The sequence below is a fragment of the Protopterus annectens genome, chromosome 16.part0 (assembly GCF_019279795.1).
Source record: "Protopterus annectens isolate FY-2018-M chromosome 16.part0, PAN1.0, whole genome shotgun sequence".
Taxonomy (NCBI): domain Eukaryota; kingdom Metazoa; phylum Chordata; order Ceratodontiformes; family Protopteridae; genus Protopterus; species Protopterus annectens.
In genome coordinates this window covers 522,241,523-522,257,342 of record NC_056750.1, presented here as the reverse complement: position 1 = coordinate 522,257,342, position 15,820 = coordinate 522,241,523, and the positions used below count along the sequence as shown (strand labels likewise).

General features: G+C 44.6%; 1 protein-coding gene across 2 annotated transcripts in view; it reads left to right on the top strand.

Moving 5' to 3' along the window:
* The window catches only part of LAMC3 (laminin subunit gamma 3), a 4,228,426-nt gene that overhangs the window by 4,041,828 nt on the left and 170,778 nt on the right, over positions 1-15,820 (top strand). For both annotated transcript variants that reach the window (XM_044058389.1, XM_044058388.1), the window contains one exon: positions 10,984-11,130. In XM_044058389.1, the coding sequence (XP_043914324.1) occupies positions 10,984-11,130 (147 nt within the window). The remainder of the gene's footprint in view (positions 1-10,983; positions 11,131-15,820) is intronic.

Below are 15,820 nucleotides of genomic sequence, written 5' to 3'. Positions count from 1 at the left end.
GTCAGTTCTGTGCCCTGTTTAATGCTAGAACTATTAGACGTAGAGCTGAAATTGTCGCTACACACTTTGGTGATTCTTTGTCTCATCGCAGTATGGCATCGGTTGGTCCAGCTGTGGAATTACCAAAAAAAAAGAAAGATATAGAAAAGGAAATGCCTCAGAAAGTTAGGACAGCGGACAATTTCGGTCTGAAGCCAACCAGCCTTCCTCTTACTTCAGTTGCTGTACTCAGTGAGGCACCTTCGCAGCCCCTGATGCCAGCCGAGGAACAGTTGCAGGCCTGTACAGAGACATGTTTGGAGTCCAGTATGCCACCGGGTCCATCTTCTCCTGACAAGACATTGGCCTTCTATCATGCAGTTGAGTCCAGAGCCGCTTCGCAGGCACCAGCTTCTACAGAGACAGTACCGATGACCGATGCCAGGCAGAGACTGACGACTACACCGTCAGTTAAGCTAACCTTGTATAAAGGCCTCGGAATCATCTAGGACCAAGACTTCCCCTAAAAAGACCCCGTCACAGGGACCCAGTCTCCGACTACATTCCTCCCAGCCTGCCACACAGTCCCAGCAGCTGCTCAGAATGGTATAGGATTTAACCACTTTAATGAGAGGAAGCCAACCTATCCAAGTCACCTCAGCTAAAAGGAAGAGAAACATTTCACCTGAGGTTCTTTCTGACCAGGACTCAGAAGAATCAGGACTAGAAGACTCTGACACTGAAGAACAGACATTTGCAGCTTTTGAAGATTCTGATGCTGAAGACCCTATTCCTGCTGCCACCCCTCCCGAGGACCTCTCTTTCAGGGAAACTTTAAATTCCCTCAGAGAACATTTTCACCAGGAGGCGCAGGATTACCTTCAGTCAAAGAAGAGACTGAGAGAGTTCCTTGACCTGCCTCAGCATAAACCCCTGGTCATTCCCCCTATCCTGGATGTGGTGGAAGATGTTTTTATGGAATCTTCACTCACTCCTGACTCTCTCCCACTTGCCCCCAGGAAGCCAGACAGATATTATAGGGTGCAAGATACCCACAAGTAACTTTTTAGAAATCCAACAGCTGACCCAGAGGTCATTACTCAGGGTCCTAAGGGGGCTAGGGCTAGTTCCTCTAAAAATACCATCCCAGCTGACAAAGAGAGCAGGGCCTTAGATAGATTAGGCAAAAAAGTCTATACTTAGGCTACCCTAGCCGTTAGGGCCCTGAATTGCCAATTCCATATGCTGAAATACCAGCAAAATGTGCTGGAATTACTAAAACAGAAAATTTCAACCCTCCCAGACAGCAGTACCACCACGGAACTAATGGATCTTATAATGTCTAGCTCCCAGGAAGCCAAACATTCCCTGCATTGTGGTTTTGATGCCTTGGAGGCTTCCAGCAGGGCCGCAGTCAATAGCTCTGTGATCAGAAGGCGTGCCTGGTTAAGGGAACAGCCTTTGCCTGACCAGGTAAAGTCCAAATTGTTAGATGCCCTCTGGATAAGGACCAGCTGTTTGGGTCCAAAGATGAGGAGGTTATCAAGAAAATGGAAGACAAGGCCAAGTCTATGCATCTGTGAAGGATTTCTTGCAGGTTCAGCCTCTCAGGTTCAAGAGGAACCTCCCCACAAAGCATTGGTCCTTTCCTACTCAAAGCCCATCCAGGGGAAAGCACGCAGGGACAGACCTACCAGGCACCAATCAAAAGCCCAACAGAGATCCAGACAGTGGACCACTGCAACGCCTAGGCAAGGAAGTTCTAAGCCCCCTCCCTTCTCCAACTCTCAGTGACTCTACTCCCCCTCTGCCCCACAACCCCCCCCCCAGAGGAGGCTAGGAGGAAGACTTTCCCTCTTCCTTGAGACTTGGCAGGCTTTCACCTCAGATCTATGGGTCCTAAATATTATTACCAGTGGGTACAGATTCTCTTTCAAAGAAAGCCCCAGACATTCAGGCTTCCCAGATATAACAGCAAATCAGAGGACAGAAGCCATCTGTCAAATACAAAAGCTTTTTGCTCAAGGTGCTGTGGAATCTGTACCAAAGGAACAGGCCAGAAAAGGGTTTTATTCAAGATTGTTCCTGGTACCCAGAAAGGAGGGCACCTGGGACCACATTTTAGATCTATCCACTCTGAATCTGTCCCTCCTGGTACCAAAATTCAAAATTCTGACTTTACACAAACTCTTACCCATGTTGATGCCACAGGCTTGGCTAGTGACCCTAGATATGAAGGATGCCTACCTCCATATTCCCAAAAGGAAGTCCTGCAGGAGTTTCCCTATAGGGCAGGCTCACAACACTTTCAGTTCTCTGCTCTGCCCATTGGCTTAATCACTGCTCCCAGACTCTTTACTAAGTGCTTGGCTCCTGTCATTGCCATTTGCAGACAGAAAGGCATTCAGATTTACCCCTACCTGGATGACTGCTTCATTCAGGCAGACACAGAGGAAGGACTCCTGCAGGACCTCACTTTTGTTCAAACCCTCCTATCCTCCCTGGGCTTCACTATCATCAAAGAAAAGTTCCAGTTCCTACCCACAAGAGGGTTAACCTTTCTGGGAGCTCTTCTGGACACATCTACTCAAACAGCCTCTTTTCCTCAGGAAAAGCAGAGGTTCCTCCATTCATACTTCACACAGCTGGCCTGCAGGACCCACCTCACAGCAAGGAAATTCCTGCAAGCACTGGGGTACATGGCCTCCTGCATTCTGCTTGTACCCCTAGCCATAACGAAACTACAATGTTACCTCAGGAACCTCTGGTGCCAGCATTCACAGTCACTAGAACACCAGCTACCCCGGATTCCTTGCTTAAAGAAGGAGCTCTTATGGTGGGAAGAGGCATATGCTCTAAACAAGGGCCTACCCTTTATCACTCTCTCACAGGGCCAGACCATCACTACAGACACCTCAGACACAGCCTGGGGGGCACACCAAGGGAGTATGTGGCCTCAGGGCATTTGGGAACATGAGGTTCGGGGCCTCCATATCAACCTGAAAGAGATATTGACAGTGCACTGGGCAATCCTAGCCTTCAAAGAACACCTGACACCAGGAGTGCTCGTACTCAGGACAGACAGTACAACAGTAATGTGGTACATCAACAAGCAGGGGGGAACTCACTCTTATCCCCTATATCACCTAGGTATACAAATCTGGCAGTCAGCCTCAAATCCGGGACTGCATCTGATGGCTCAGTATATCCCAGGGAAAGAAAACACCCTGGAAGACCAGCTAAGCAGAAGCCTCCTGGATCCCCATGAGTGGCAACTGCACAAGGGGATCTTCTTCAACATCACACAAAACTGGAGGAGCCCGGACATAGACCTGTTTGTAACTCCAGAAAACCACCAGCTAACCAAGTTCTGCTCCAGAGAGTTCCATCCAGAAGCATGGAATGTGGACGCCCTATCCTTCCACTGGGAAAACCTGTTTGTGTATGCCCCCCTTTGCCCCTGATCCCCAGGGTACTCCTCAAGATCAGGGAGGAAGGACCAAAGGTTATTCTCATTGCTCCAGACTGGCCCGGACAGCACTGGCACCCCTTGCTCCTCAGTCTGACCAAACACCCCCCCATTGAATACAGTGCCCCATTTGGGATGTACCTTACTCGACACCTGCAGCAACTGGAAAGACCCCAAAAGTACCTCACCAAGAGGATCAAGGGACTCAAACAGATGCCCTACGCAGTTAGGCAAAAGAAACTCCAGCTCTACTCAGTTGCTTACCGCCTACTCAGAGGCGATCTGTGTCTGACATATAAAGCCATGTCCAACCCAGAATTAATGGACATGCTCCACCTCAGGAAATCCAAATCCCTTAGAGCTACATGCTCCAGGGACTTAAACCTCAGCACAGAAATAAATAGGACATGCTGGAGGGACAGATTCATATCCCAGAGGCTCCCCTCCCTCTGGAACAAAATCCCAATCTATGTTAGGCAGAGTCCCTCAATGACCCTCTTCAAGAAAAATCTTGACGAGTGGATGGAAGATCGTAGGTTTACCCCTGGGATCTCTTCTGTGTCCCTACTAGACAGAGGCACAGTAAACTAACCTCAAAAGGGCTATCTTCTGTGACCTACTATACAGAGGCACAGTCAACTAATCTAAAAGGGTGGCAAAAGCCAAACACGCTCTGGCTAAGCTTATAAATGCCCTAGGGCAGATAGCCTAGTATCAACCTATGAACCTGCCTCTCTCAGAAAGCCTTCTAACTCAGGAGAAAGGGACATTACTGCACCCAAACCTTCCTAACCTCAAGCTGTCCGCATGACTGATACTCCAAAGGTGGATGACACTACAGCCTTCAGCAGGCAGGTTTTAAACATTATCAAGAAGGCCAGAAAGCCCAGGACCAGGAAATCCTGCTCTGCCAAAAGGAAAAGATTTTCTATCCGGTGCCACAGCAAGACCATCAGCAGCTCCCGTGCCACTCTACCATTGGTTCTGGACTACCTGTCAGAGCTCCTAGAACAGGGACTGTCTTACTCTTCCATCAAGATATGTGCCTCAGCTATTTCTGCCTTTGTCCAGTCAAATCCACCTATTTTTTCTCAGCATTTGTTAAAAATGTTCCTTAGGGGGCTGGCACACATCAGACAACCCAGAAGACCACCTGCTCCAGCATGGGATCTAAACTTTGTCATGGAAAAATTGACTTCACCTCCTTTTGAGCCAGCTGCTTCAGCTGACCTGAAGTACCTCTTTTGGAAAACTTCATTCTTCCTGGTCATCACCTCAGCCAGGAGGGTTTCTGAACTCCAGGCCCTTATGGCCACTCAGCCCTTCATTATTTTCCATGCTGACAGGGTGTTTGTCAGGACCAACCCCTCTTTTATGCCTAAAGTAGTCTGGGGGGTTACCCTCAATCAGGCCATCCATCTCCCTACCTTCTTTCCCAACCTCCAAAATAAAGGGGAAAGAAATTTGCACACCCTTGATGTACACAGGCAATTGAGATATTACCTGGATAGAACCAAATCAGTAAGGAAATCCGACCAGCTTCTGGTTTCCTTCACTCCCGGGGCAGAGGGGAAGCCCATTTCCAAACAGACCATTTCTAAATGGATCTCTCATTGCATCCACTTCTGCTACTTCTTTAATGGAAAGAGTCCTCCCAAATCTATCAGATCTCATTCCACTAGAGCAGCCTCTACTTCCACTGCTTTCCTGAGAGGGATTCCAACTAAGGATATTTTGGAAGCTGCACTTGGACATCCATCCACACATTCACCAAGCACTACTAGCTGGCTAGATTCTCCAAAACAAGGGCAGCCTTTGCATCTGTAGTCCTGCAAGGCATGCTAGCATCCCCTTAATTGGCTGCTTACCTCTAATTCCTATATTCCTTCCTCCACCCTTTTTTCTCAGCTTTGGGAATCCTCCCACAAGTGATGACTGCAACAGTGAAAGATGAAGAACATAGTTGTGTACACTTACCATAAATGTAGATGTTCAAGTGTATTCACTGTTGCAGTCCTGTTTCCCTCCCACCTTCCCCCTTTATTTCCTCCTCCTTTGGGGCTCATACCTGTTAGGGGTAAGAAAAACTGATGTAATGATGCCTGCTGTCTCTTTTTATAGCCCTGATGACCTGACGTCAGTCTCTGCACCTAGACAGCCGACGCAGGAGAGAAATCCTTTACTCTGGTATATCGGGCTGGCCGAAGGCTACCCAGCAAAGATAAAACCACAAGTGATGACTACAACAGTGAATACCCTCGAACATCTACATTTATGGTAAGTGTACACAACTGTACTGTGCTATACTACTATGTTAGGTCCATCCTCCCCGATTTACGTGCCTCTGCTTAAAACAAGTTTTTCCTGCTTCAAACTGTAGCAAAATGCTTGCTAGGAATAGAAATGTATTTTGTAGTATATTGTTACAGTAAAAAGTAGTAACAGTAGCCCAAGCAAAGGTCAGTGAAAAAACTGAGCTAATAAAATAAAACACAGGCTGTACTGTTAATAAGAACAGTATTAAAAAATCTATACAGTTTAAAAACACAAAACCAATTGAAACAGTCATTTTGTGACTCCAAAAATGAAGACCCTAAGAAAAGAAGGAACATGCACCTGTACTAATGTTTTGCATTCTAATAACCGCTTCCCAGTAATTACCTGCCATAGTACATAAATCAGGTAAGCCAGGCAGGCACAAAAACCTTTTCTGGGATGACCTGGGAGCACTGCCTAGTTAAGTGCCTTGGTCAGGTTGATAGCATATGTAAATAGAAATTAAAAGCATCAAACCCAAGACTACTTTGAAGCTTGTTAGCATTTCATCACTTATTTATTCAGCGAGAGAGAGACACTACAAGTGACTTTACATTCTTCAAAATTTCTGAATCAGAGTCGCATCTTAAATCAGTCTTTATTCTGTTAGCTTTCTAAATGAACTTGCAAGTTTTATTATTCATTGTTTTAGACTTTGTTCCTGAGTTTTGAAGTATAGGGTTTGCAGCTTTACAAAAGCTCACAAGAGACATAACTTCCTAAAATGATAGATAAGATGAGTTATTTAATTATAAATCCTGTTCATTCATTCTATCCAGTTTGACCTCTGGGTCCTCAGAGCTGCTTGGCAGATCCAATCTGACAACATTAATTGCTAAGTCTTGAGCCCCTTCAACTGTTTCCTTCACATAATGCATCAGTCCCCCAAGCTACCTCAGATATCATTTGCCACCTTTGCGAATGGATGCAGATCAGCTAAAATTGTGCTTATTCTTTACAATTTTGACTAAATTAGTATTTCTATTGGTAGCTGGCCCTTAAAACTATGTTTTCACCTGTCAAATTTTATCATTGTTGTCCTGAACCCCCTTTGTCAGGGCATTTCCCACTAGTGCTCCTGGTTGTTGCTAACTTATTATAGAGTTTCTTAGAGTTAAGTTAGGTTATGTATCATTTCTCTTTCAAGAGATCTGTTCTTGTATTTCTGTTTTTGCTGAAAGATTTAAATAGATAAAATTAGCTTTTAGTTTAAGAAGTTTATACTGAGCTTTTGTCCTGATGGTCTTTTTATGTTTCCACCCTTTAACAGTTTGTTATTCTTTGTTAGTTTGTTAGTGCCTTTATGGATTATATGGACAAATTATCCAGCTTCAAAAAATGTACCCTGTGTGGGCACTACAAGATTTGCAAAAAATGTACCCCGTGTGGGCACTGCACTACAGGATTTGCACAACCAGTGTGTGGTCTGTCTTGGAGCAGCTCACCTTAAGGTAGATTGTGAAATTTGTAAGGAGTTTGGTCCAAGAGCTCTCGCTGTTATGAGGAATAAGCTTATTTTGAAGGGATTTCTTCCTTCTGATCTGGAAAGCAGAAAACCTAAGAAACATTCCGAGAAACACATGAGAATCTCAGATCTGAAGAAGACAAGAGAATCCATTGTCTCCGACTTTGGCTCCAAAGCAGACAAGGCTTGAAGTCTTATTGGCTAGGATGCCAGTGTTAACTCCTGCACCAGATCTGACCCCATAGATTCTGATCTCTTTGGAGTGTACTCTTTATTAGACTTGCCCAGTAAGCCTGACAAAGTTCTCAGACCCCCTTAAAATTGATAGTTTTGAGCTATGTTTCCCTCACAGTGGACTCCATTACTTTGGCAGTGACTATGAAAAGACAATTATTAGAAGATTCTCATTCCATCCACCCACCTAAGAAACAGTCCAGAGCAATGGATAGGTTACAGAAGCATGCATACACTTTGGGCATCTTTGCTTTGAGGGCTCTGAACTACTTCACTCGTATGAATAGATTCCAGAGAGATCAGTCTCAGCAAGCCAGATGCAGTCTAAAGAATCTTCTGACAGCTTACATTAGTAAACATTTGGAAACAACTGTGTATGTACTGTGTTGAGTATCTGTAACCTCTTGATCTATTTTATGCACAATGAGGGGGATGGAGAGGCCAAGGCAGATGGGTTGGGCATTGCAATGATATTCCATGCTTGGCTGTGACCGAATGACTTTGTGGACAACTTTATGGTGTTCTTCATGAATGCTCCATATAATGGTTCATCTCTGTTTGAACCTTCTGTCAAGGAAAAAATGCAGAAGTGCAAGCAGCATGGCAAGACAGTATTTGTCAGAGTTAATTCCGAGACCCCACAAAGAGCATATAGCAGGAAACAAAAAAGGCCTCATTCACTGTGTATCCAAAAGTCTAAACATCAGCAGTTTGACTTGCCTTCAGACATGGGTGGCCACGACAAAGGTATCCCCTTCAAATGGGCAGAGGAGGTCCTCAGATCCAAGGATACTGTGGCCCATTCTCAGACAGGAGACAGAAATATCCCTGAAGAATTGCTCGGCTGCTCTACTCTAGTGCCAGTTGGGGTCAGTCTTTCCCTCCATTCGACTGGGTGGCAAACTATCATGCAGGACAAGTGAATAAATATCCAGAGGGGTACTACATTCATTTTTCCCGCTCACCACCTCAGCCCACAAGAACACTACTGGACATCCCACCATGGCAGGTAAAACAGGTCACCAGAGAGGTTTTCTCTCTCTCTCTCTCTGTCTTTTAGAAAAAAAAGGAGCCATCCAAGAGGTCAAACCAGACTAGACAGGTCAGGGTATTATTCCAGATTCTTTTATCTCCCAGGAAAATACAGGACTTCAGACCTAGTTTGGCTTTAAGCATTCTAAACAGATTTGTTTGAAAGACCTGTTTCCTAATGATTACAGTGCAATCAATTTTTCCATGTCTCAGGGAGAATAATTGGATGTGCAGGACAGATCACAAAGATGTGTACCTTCACATCAAGATTGTGAAGGAGTTGAGGAGATTCCTACACATCCAAATAGTAGCCAGTCCTTATCAGTTCAATACCCTGCCATTGGTCTCATGACAGCCCCCGGGTGTTCACCAAATACATGGTCATCGTAGCTGCTTATCTACAGCTTCTAGGGTTCAGGATTTTCTCATACCTTTCCCATACCTGGATGATTGGCTCCTCGCTGCCCATTAGGTGGAGTCCCTGATTCAAGCCAGAACTTATCTTCTCAGTCTCTCCTGCTTCTTGGCAATAACTGCAAACCTTCAGAAATCAAATCTCTGCCCTACTGAGGTCATCATGTTCATAGGCTATAGTCTAGATGCTACTTAATGCATAGTCTCCCTACAAACAGAAAGGGCACATTTACTGATAGAGACATTTCAGTTTCTTCTTCTCAACCGCACCCCTCCTGCAGCTCTGGTACTGGGCCTTGTGGCTTCTTCAATTGTAATGGTTCACGTTGATCATTTTTACATGATAATCCTACAATAGTTGTTACATGCTAAATGGTGCCAGTGTCCTCATCCTCTTTCCAAAAACAATACTCATTGAGGATTATTTCATGCTTCATATGAGAGGGTGTCTCAAACCTTCTCTTGTATCCAAGGAGAAAAGGTTAATAAATCCCATTTCTGAGGCTATTGTGACCACAGACACATTCTCCCTGGGGTGGAGAGCCATTACAAGGGGAGGCTAGTCCAAGGTAACTAGAGGCTTCTCTTCACATAAATATACTGGAATTCGGTGCAGTCCTCCTGGTGTTGCAGGATCTTCAGAACCGTCATCCCTAGGGTGTGATATCTATCTAAATGGACTTAACTGTTGTGTAGTACATCAGCAAGCAAGGTTGTATCCACTGTGTTGGAAAGCAGTTAGGCTATGACAATGGGTGATGGTCTGTGGCCACTTTCTTGTGACAGTACACATCACCAGAGTAACCAATTGTCTAGCAGACAGGCAGAGCATATCTGTATTTATACCTCAGTCTAATGGTAGCCATCCAAATGTTTCATCATTAAGGCACTTTCTGCTGCAATCTTTTTACCTCTACCCAGAATGCCAAATGCAGCAGTTTCTTTGCCTTGCCTCCCCATTCCAAAAGTAGCTACAGAGCCATATTTGTTATAACTTGTTAATTTCCAGTTTTTTTCCTAAATTGCTCAAATAAAGGAGGATACATTTTGCATACCTTAGACATACACATGCAGTTATGCTTTTACATTCACAGGACTAAACCATTAGAAAAGATGCCCAGCCCTTCATTTCCTTTGCCTCTAATAGGCTTGGCCAGAAGGTTTCCAAGATCTCCCTCTCCAAGTGGTTGTTGGATTGTATTACCTTCATTTATATTTATCAGAAATAAGACCTTAACAGGTAATCCTAATGCCTGTTCTACTAGGGTAGTAGCTGCTTCCAGTGTCTTGTTTAGCTCATATTCAATTGGTGAGATTTGTGATGCTGCTTCCTGGTCCTTCTTGCATACCCTTGTCAACCATTACAAATTGAACTGCCTCTCCAGAGTCTGTGCTTTTTTTGGCACTATCATTCTGAAACATCTCTTTTCAAGAGGCCACCCTGGAAGATTGTAGCTAGGTATTCTGACTCATATGTCCTATTGGATGGACTGAATGAAAAGGATAATAAAGTTTTGTATTTACCATAATGACAGAGCCTTTTATTCCTGCCCATCCAATACAACAAGTCCTCCCACCATCCCCAGTCCTTCTACCATAGGACATAAAGGATTGTCCTGTATCTACAGTGTATTCCTTTGCTGTGGTTTTCAGTTGTTGTCTGTCTCCAGATTCTCAACCATCAGTCAAAATCTGAGGTACCTTAGGGGAGTGATTGCATTATGGGAGGTAAAAAGTTGAAGGGGCTTGAGGCTGGAATACTGATGCTACTGGGTCTGATCTGATGTGCAACTCTGAAGACCTGTAGGTTGTATTGGATGTCCATGAATGATAGGATCTATCATTATGGTAAGTACTTAACTTTGTTTTTTTTTTTTGTTTTTGTTTTTTTCTTCCATGACTCCAGTTAACAAGTGGCAGGTGCTCTTTAAATAACAGTGGCATCTCAATTTCACATTCAAAGAACAGTAATAGACTGCTTTTCAGTATGTATAATACAGTATGAAAACATAATATAAAGCTTAATTTTGTTTTAATTTGTAGAAATTCATGTATTTTTATTATTCTGTTGCAGAGATCAAAGACATTTCTGGCAGTGGCTGAGAATGAAGAGAAGAGGGCCAGGGATGTAAAAAACAATGTGAACTTCATCAGTGGTGAAGTCAATGCTATTGAACAAGAGTACCAGGATTTAAAGAAAGAGATAATGGCGTTCCAAGAGGTATGTGAAATGTGTAATTTTCATATTATTTTTATGTTAAGAGCTAAAAAAGCAGAAGATCACAAGAGATTTCTACTGAAGTACTGCTCAAGGTCATGTAGCATTTTTGGTCTATTACAGAATGAGGATATAGATAGTGCATTTAAAATGAAATAAGTGAACATATAATTATGAGAAAAATAAAAAAGAATCAGAGGGCATATTATAGTCCGTGCATATCTGCCCTTTTACAGTGTAAAAGAGTCCTGCTGGAAAAAGAGCAAAGGAGTTTTTAATTTAGGATAAGAACATGTCAGCTTGGTGCAGCAGTAGCGTTGTTGCCTCACGGCAAGAGGTTCTCCTGTTCACTTCTCGGCTGGAGTGCCTTCTGTGTGGATTCTGCATGTCCTCACCGTGGGTCGAGTGGCATTCGAAAGACATGTGTGAATGGACGTGCCTTCGTTGAAGGTTGGACGTCGGGCTGGCAACTCTGCACCATAAAAATATACTGCCAATCATTAGCAGACCAGAGTTCCGCTGTGGCAACCCCTAACCGGAAAAAGCCGAAAAGACAAACAACAACATGTCATCTCTTCATTCTTACCTTGCATCTTGTTTTAGGCATGCTGGTTATGTCTTAGCATAGTGTTGACATGTCTGACATGAAGTTAAGAACTAGGTCAATACACATGGAGTTCAGTTGAAAGTACATGACATTATGGACTGATTCTAAAATAACACAGCAAATTGATTATTTGTTTAGCTAAACTGAATCATTTTATTGATGGTAAAACTACAGCACCACCACAAAATGATTAATTTAGTTTATTAGAAAACTCATTTGTATTTGCTGTCACTGCAATGTAACTGGCAAGTTTGTAACCCCTACCACAAAATAATGCAACTGGACTACAGAAACAGATACACAACAGTGGCCCTTTCATAATCTAGTACTGTTTCAAAGATTCTGAAGTAAATAAATACACCCTACTGACTTTCACATTACTTAGTACTACCCCAGAAATTCCCAAGTAAATGAATACCCCCAGTGACCCTCACATTGCCAAGTACTTCCTCAGAAATTCCCAAGTAAATGCTATTAAAAAGTTTATCTTGGCCATTTTATACACAGGGACACTTTCTGTCATTTTGTTAAATAAAGCAGTATCTCTAAACTGAGATTAGTATTCAGTGGTATACAAGTAAACATACTCAATGTGCTGAATGCGCGTCTGCATATAGGTTCATAGGTTCATACTAGGCTATCGGCCCTAGGGCCTATACAAGCCTAGCCATAACAATTCCCTGGATATTTCCTACCACAATATTTATTTCCCTGGACCCCTGTCTAGCAGGGTGACTGACGTGATCCCCGGGGTGAATTTCCTGTCTCCCATCCAATCATCAAGGTTCCTTTTGAAGAGGGCCAAGGAGGTGCTCTGCTTGACATGTATGGGCAGTCTATTCCAGAGTATGGGGAGTCTCTGGGTCAGGAACCTATCACTCCATCATGTTTTGTTCATTGTGATGACAAGGTTTAGATCCCTGGAGCGTGTAGCTCTGAGGGACTGGGATTTCTTTAAGTGGAGCATGTCCAACAACTCAGGGTTTGACATGGCCTTGTATGTTAAGCAGAGATAGCCTCTGAGTAGACGATATGCCACAGAGTATAGCTGGAGTTTTTTTAGACAGTCAGCATAGGGCATCTGCTTTAGGCCTGTGATTCTTTTAGTGAGGTATTTCTACAGCCTTTCCAGCTGCTGCAAATGTCTTGTGAGGTACATACCAAACGTGGCGTTGTACTCTATAATGGGTCTAATGAGGGATGAGTACAGTGGGACAATGGCATCCTTTTTTCTGGATGAAAAGCCCTTAGTGATGAGGTGTGCTACATAGAAGGATTTCCTGACTGTTGTGGTGATTTGGTTATCAAAGGTGAGATCACTGCCCACCTGTGTCCCTAAGTCTCTCATCACACTTTCGGTGTTTAGCGTACTGCCACCTATGTGGTAATTCATGGGTACATGGTTTTTCCCAAAGGGGATAACTATACAATGTGAAATTGTTCAATCTCGCCGTTTGTTCTTACGCATGGGTTCGGAGCCGATCCTCGGCTCCGAGACGGCCACTTCTACAGCTCTGCATCTTGAGAAAGCTCGAGGCACAGTCCTATCCCACAACCCCTAGTGCTAATCCCCAGATCTAGTTTGCTGCAACAGCAGATGCATCGCAGAAGCTCGGGCCAGTAAAGTTTTTCAATTTTTTCGAAGTTTTTCTCTAACTTACCTTTATTTAGTATAGATATTTGATATATATATATATTAGTCTTTTACTAGTGTAGTTGCAGTGGGAGTGATATATTATTATTACTATTATTATTTTTATAAAGTTTTCTAAAGGCAATTTTCAGGCCTATTATCCTGTCTTTTTAACAGGTGTTTTTTCTTTAAGAAAGGCTTAAGTCCTTACTCCTTTTTGTGTGTGTGATATATCCATACCTTTAATTTATTTTCTTGTTTTCAGGTGTTTATATATATGTCTGACTTTTTCAACATGTCTGAGAAATGAAAATCAGGCTTTAAGAAATGTCAATGCGGACAGAAAATGTCCATCACGGATAACCACTCTTCCTGCGTCTACTGTCTTGGCCCTCTTTCTCCACATACAGGAGGACTGCTCTATTTGTCATTCCTTCAGTAGGAGGGTCATGACGGAGAGACGCAGGAAGTTAGTTGACAGGGGTTTATTAAAGCTGGAATTTCAGGAGGCCCTTGACAAGGCTGAATTGTTATCCAAGTCTTCGAAGGGGTCCAAGTCTTCGAGAGTGTCGGAGCCAAAGTCATCGGCTCCGAGCACCTCTATTAAGATTCGAACACCGTCTCCACAGACTTCGGAGTCGGCTGTCGAATGTATATCTTTGATCGAGACTCTGGTCTTGGAGCCTGTCTCGGAGGTTCCACCGCCATCGATCCTTCACTTGGTAACGACTTCGGCCCCTTCGACCCGCTCTTTGAGACCCTTATCTGATTCGGATGTGGATCGAGTGATACAGAAGTTAATGGAGAACTCGGCCCTTTCCAAATTGATCGAAGTTTCGTCCCAGCTGGTTTCGAAACTCGAAGCCCTCCCTGGGTCATCTACTGCTCCTCCTCCGAGACCTGTCGAGTCTTTGGAGCTGAGAGTCGAAGTTCCAATGATGGTAGAACCATCGATACTGAAGCCTACAGCCGTGCTTTCGGTACCGTTGACCTCAACGCCCTCGGAACGGATCGAGGGATCCCGGAGTCGACTATCGTTCCTTGGTTCCGGGGCGGACAATCGAACTGAGATGTTGGTACCAACTCTCCCCCTAGGAGCCTCGGCTCAGATTAGTTCAGCACCGTCCTCTGGGTCGGAGTCCGGACCCCCGGTCTCGGGGATTGTTCCTGGTTTCTCGAAACCAAGAAGGTCTTCGGATCCGGGTACCGGTGCCTTCGACACCATGAGGAAGGTCTTGTCGAAACAGACACATATCTCATCGGATTCTTTTTCTCCTCCCCCTAAGGGCCCACGTTCAACTTCTGTATCATCGGCTCCTACGAAGCATCGAGACCCAATGCCTCAGTTGCCCCCAGAGGGTGCTCCCAGTTCCTCGGACGCTTCTCCAGAAGCCCCATCTGAAGAAGTACCAAGGAAAAGACTGTGCAAGAGGAGGCACATAGATTCCCCACAGGAATCTCTTACATCAGATACAGATTTAGATGAAGCAGAAGGGTCCCCACGGTCCCCCTCGGAGGATGTCTCCTTTGCGGACATCCTGGAGATCCTAAAACAGAGGGGAGATTGGCAGCCACTTAACCCTTCTGTGGATGAATCAGTATTGCTGAAGGCATTCGGGGCTCTACCTTCTACCTCCTGGGTGACCCCTCCCTTTGACGAACTTATGGACTTGATAGCTCGTAGGGCTTGGGAGACACCTGACATGGTGGAACCAGTTCCCCGCAGGCCGAATAAGTTTATAACAGCCCCCCAGGACAAGAGTTTTCTTACCAAAGATGTTCTAGTGGATACTATGGTGGTGGCGGCAGCCACTAAGAAGGACATGTCAGAGTCCTCTTCCACTGTCCATCCTCCTAATAAGGATTCTAGGACGATGGACAGATATTGGAAGTGCGTTTTCAGTTCTGCGACTTTTTCCATGTGATCGCTGAACTACTTGATGCATTTTATGCGTTTACAGAGGGATCTCCTCAAGGAACTCGGAGATACTCTCCAGGGTCGTACAGATGCTGCTGTTACCAAGAAAGTGACAGCACAACTTAATACCCTTAACTCTGTAGTCAACTCCTCCATGAGGCTCATTTCATATGCAGCCGAAGGTGTGAGTAGAGCGTCAGCTTCAGCGATTGCTCTTAGGAGACAATCCTGGCTGCGGCTGTGCTCCTTTGCGGAATCCTTCAAGTCTTCCTTTACTAACGTCCCATTTGATGGTGCCTCTCTTTTTGGCCCCAAAGTAAAGGAGACCCTCACTAGGTGTGAGCAAGAAGGGAAGACCCTATCTGCTGTAGGAGTCTGTTTCTCCGCCCCTTCCAGACCATACCGCAAAGGGCAAAGAGGCGGAAAGATGTGGTTCCATAAGACACAGGGTTCCTTTCAGTCCACACAGAGTGATAATGCCCCTTCCAGAGGCAGAAGATGGGGAAGGAATGGAAGACGCTGACCAAACGGCAGA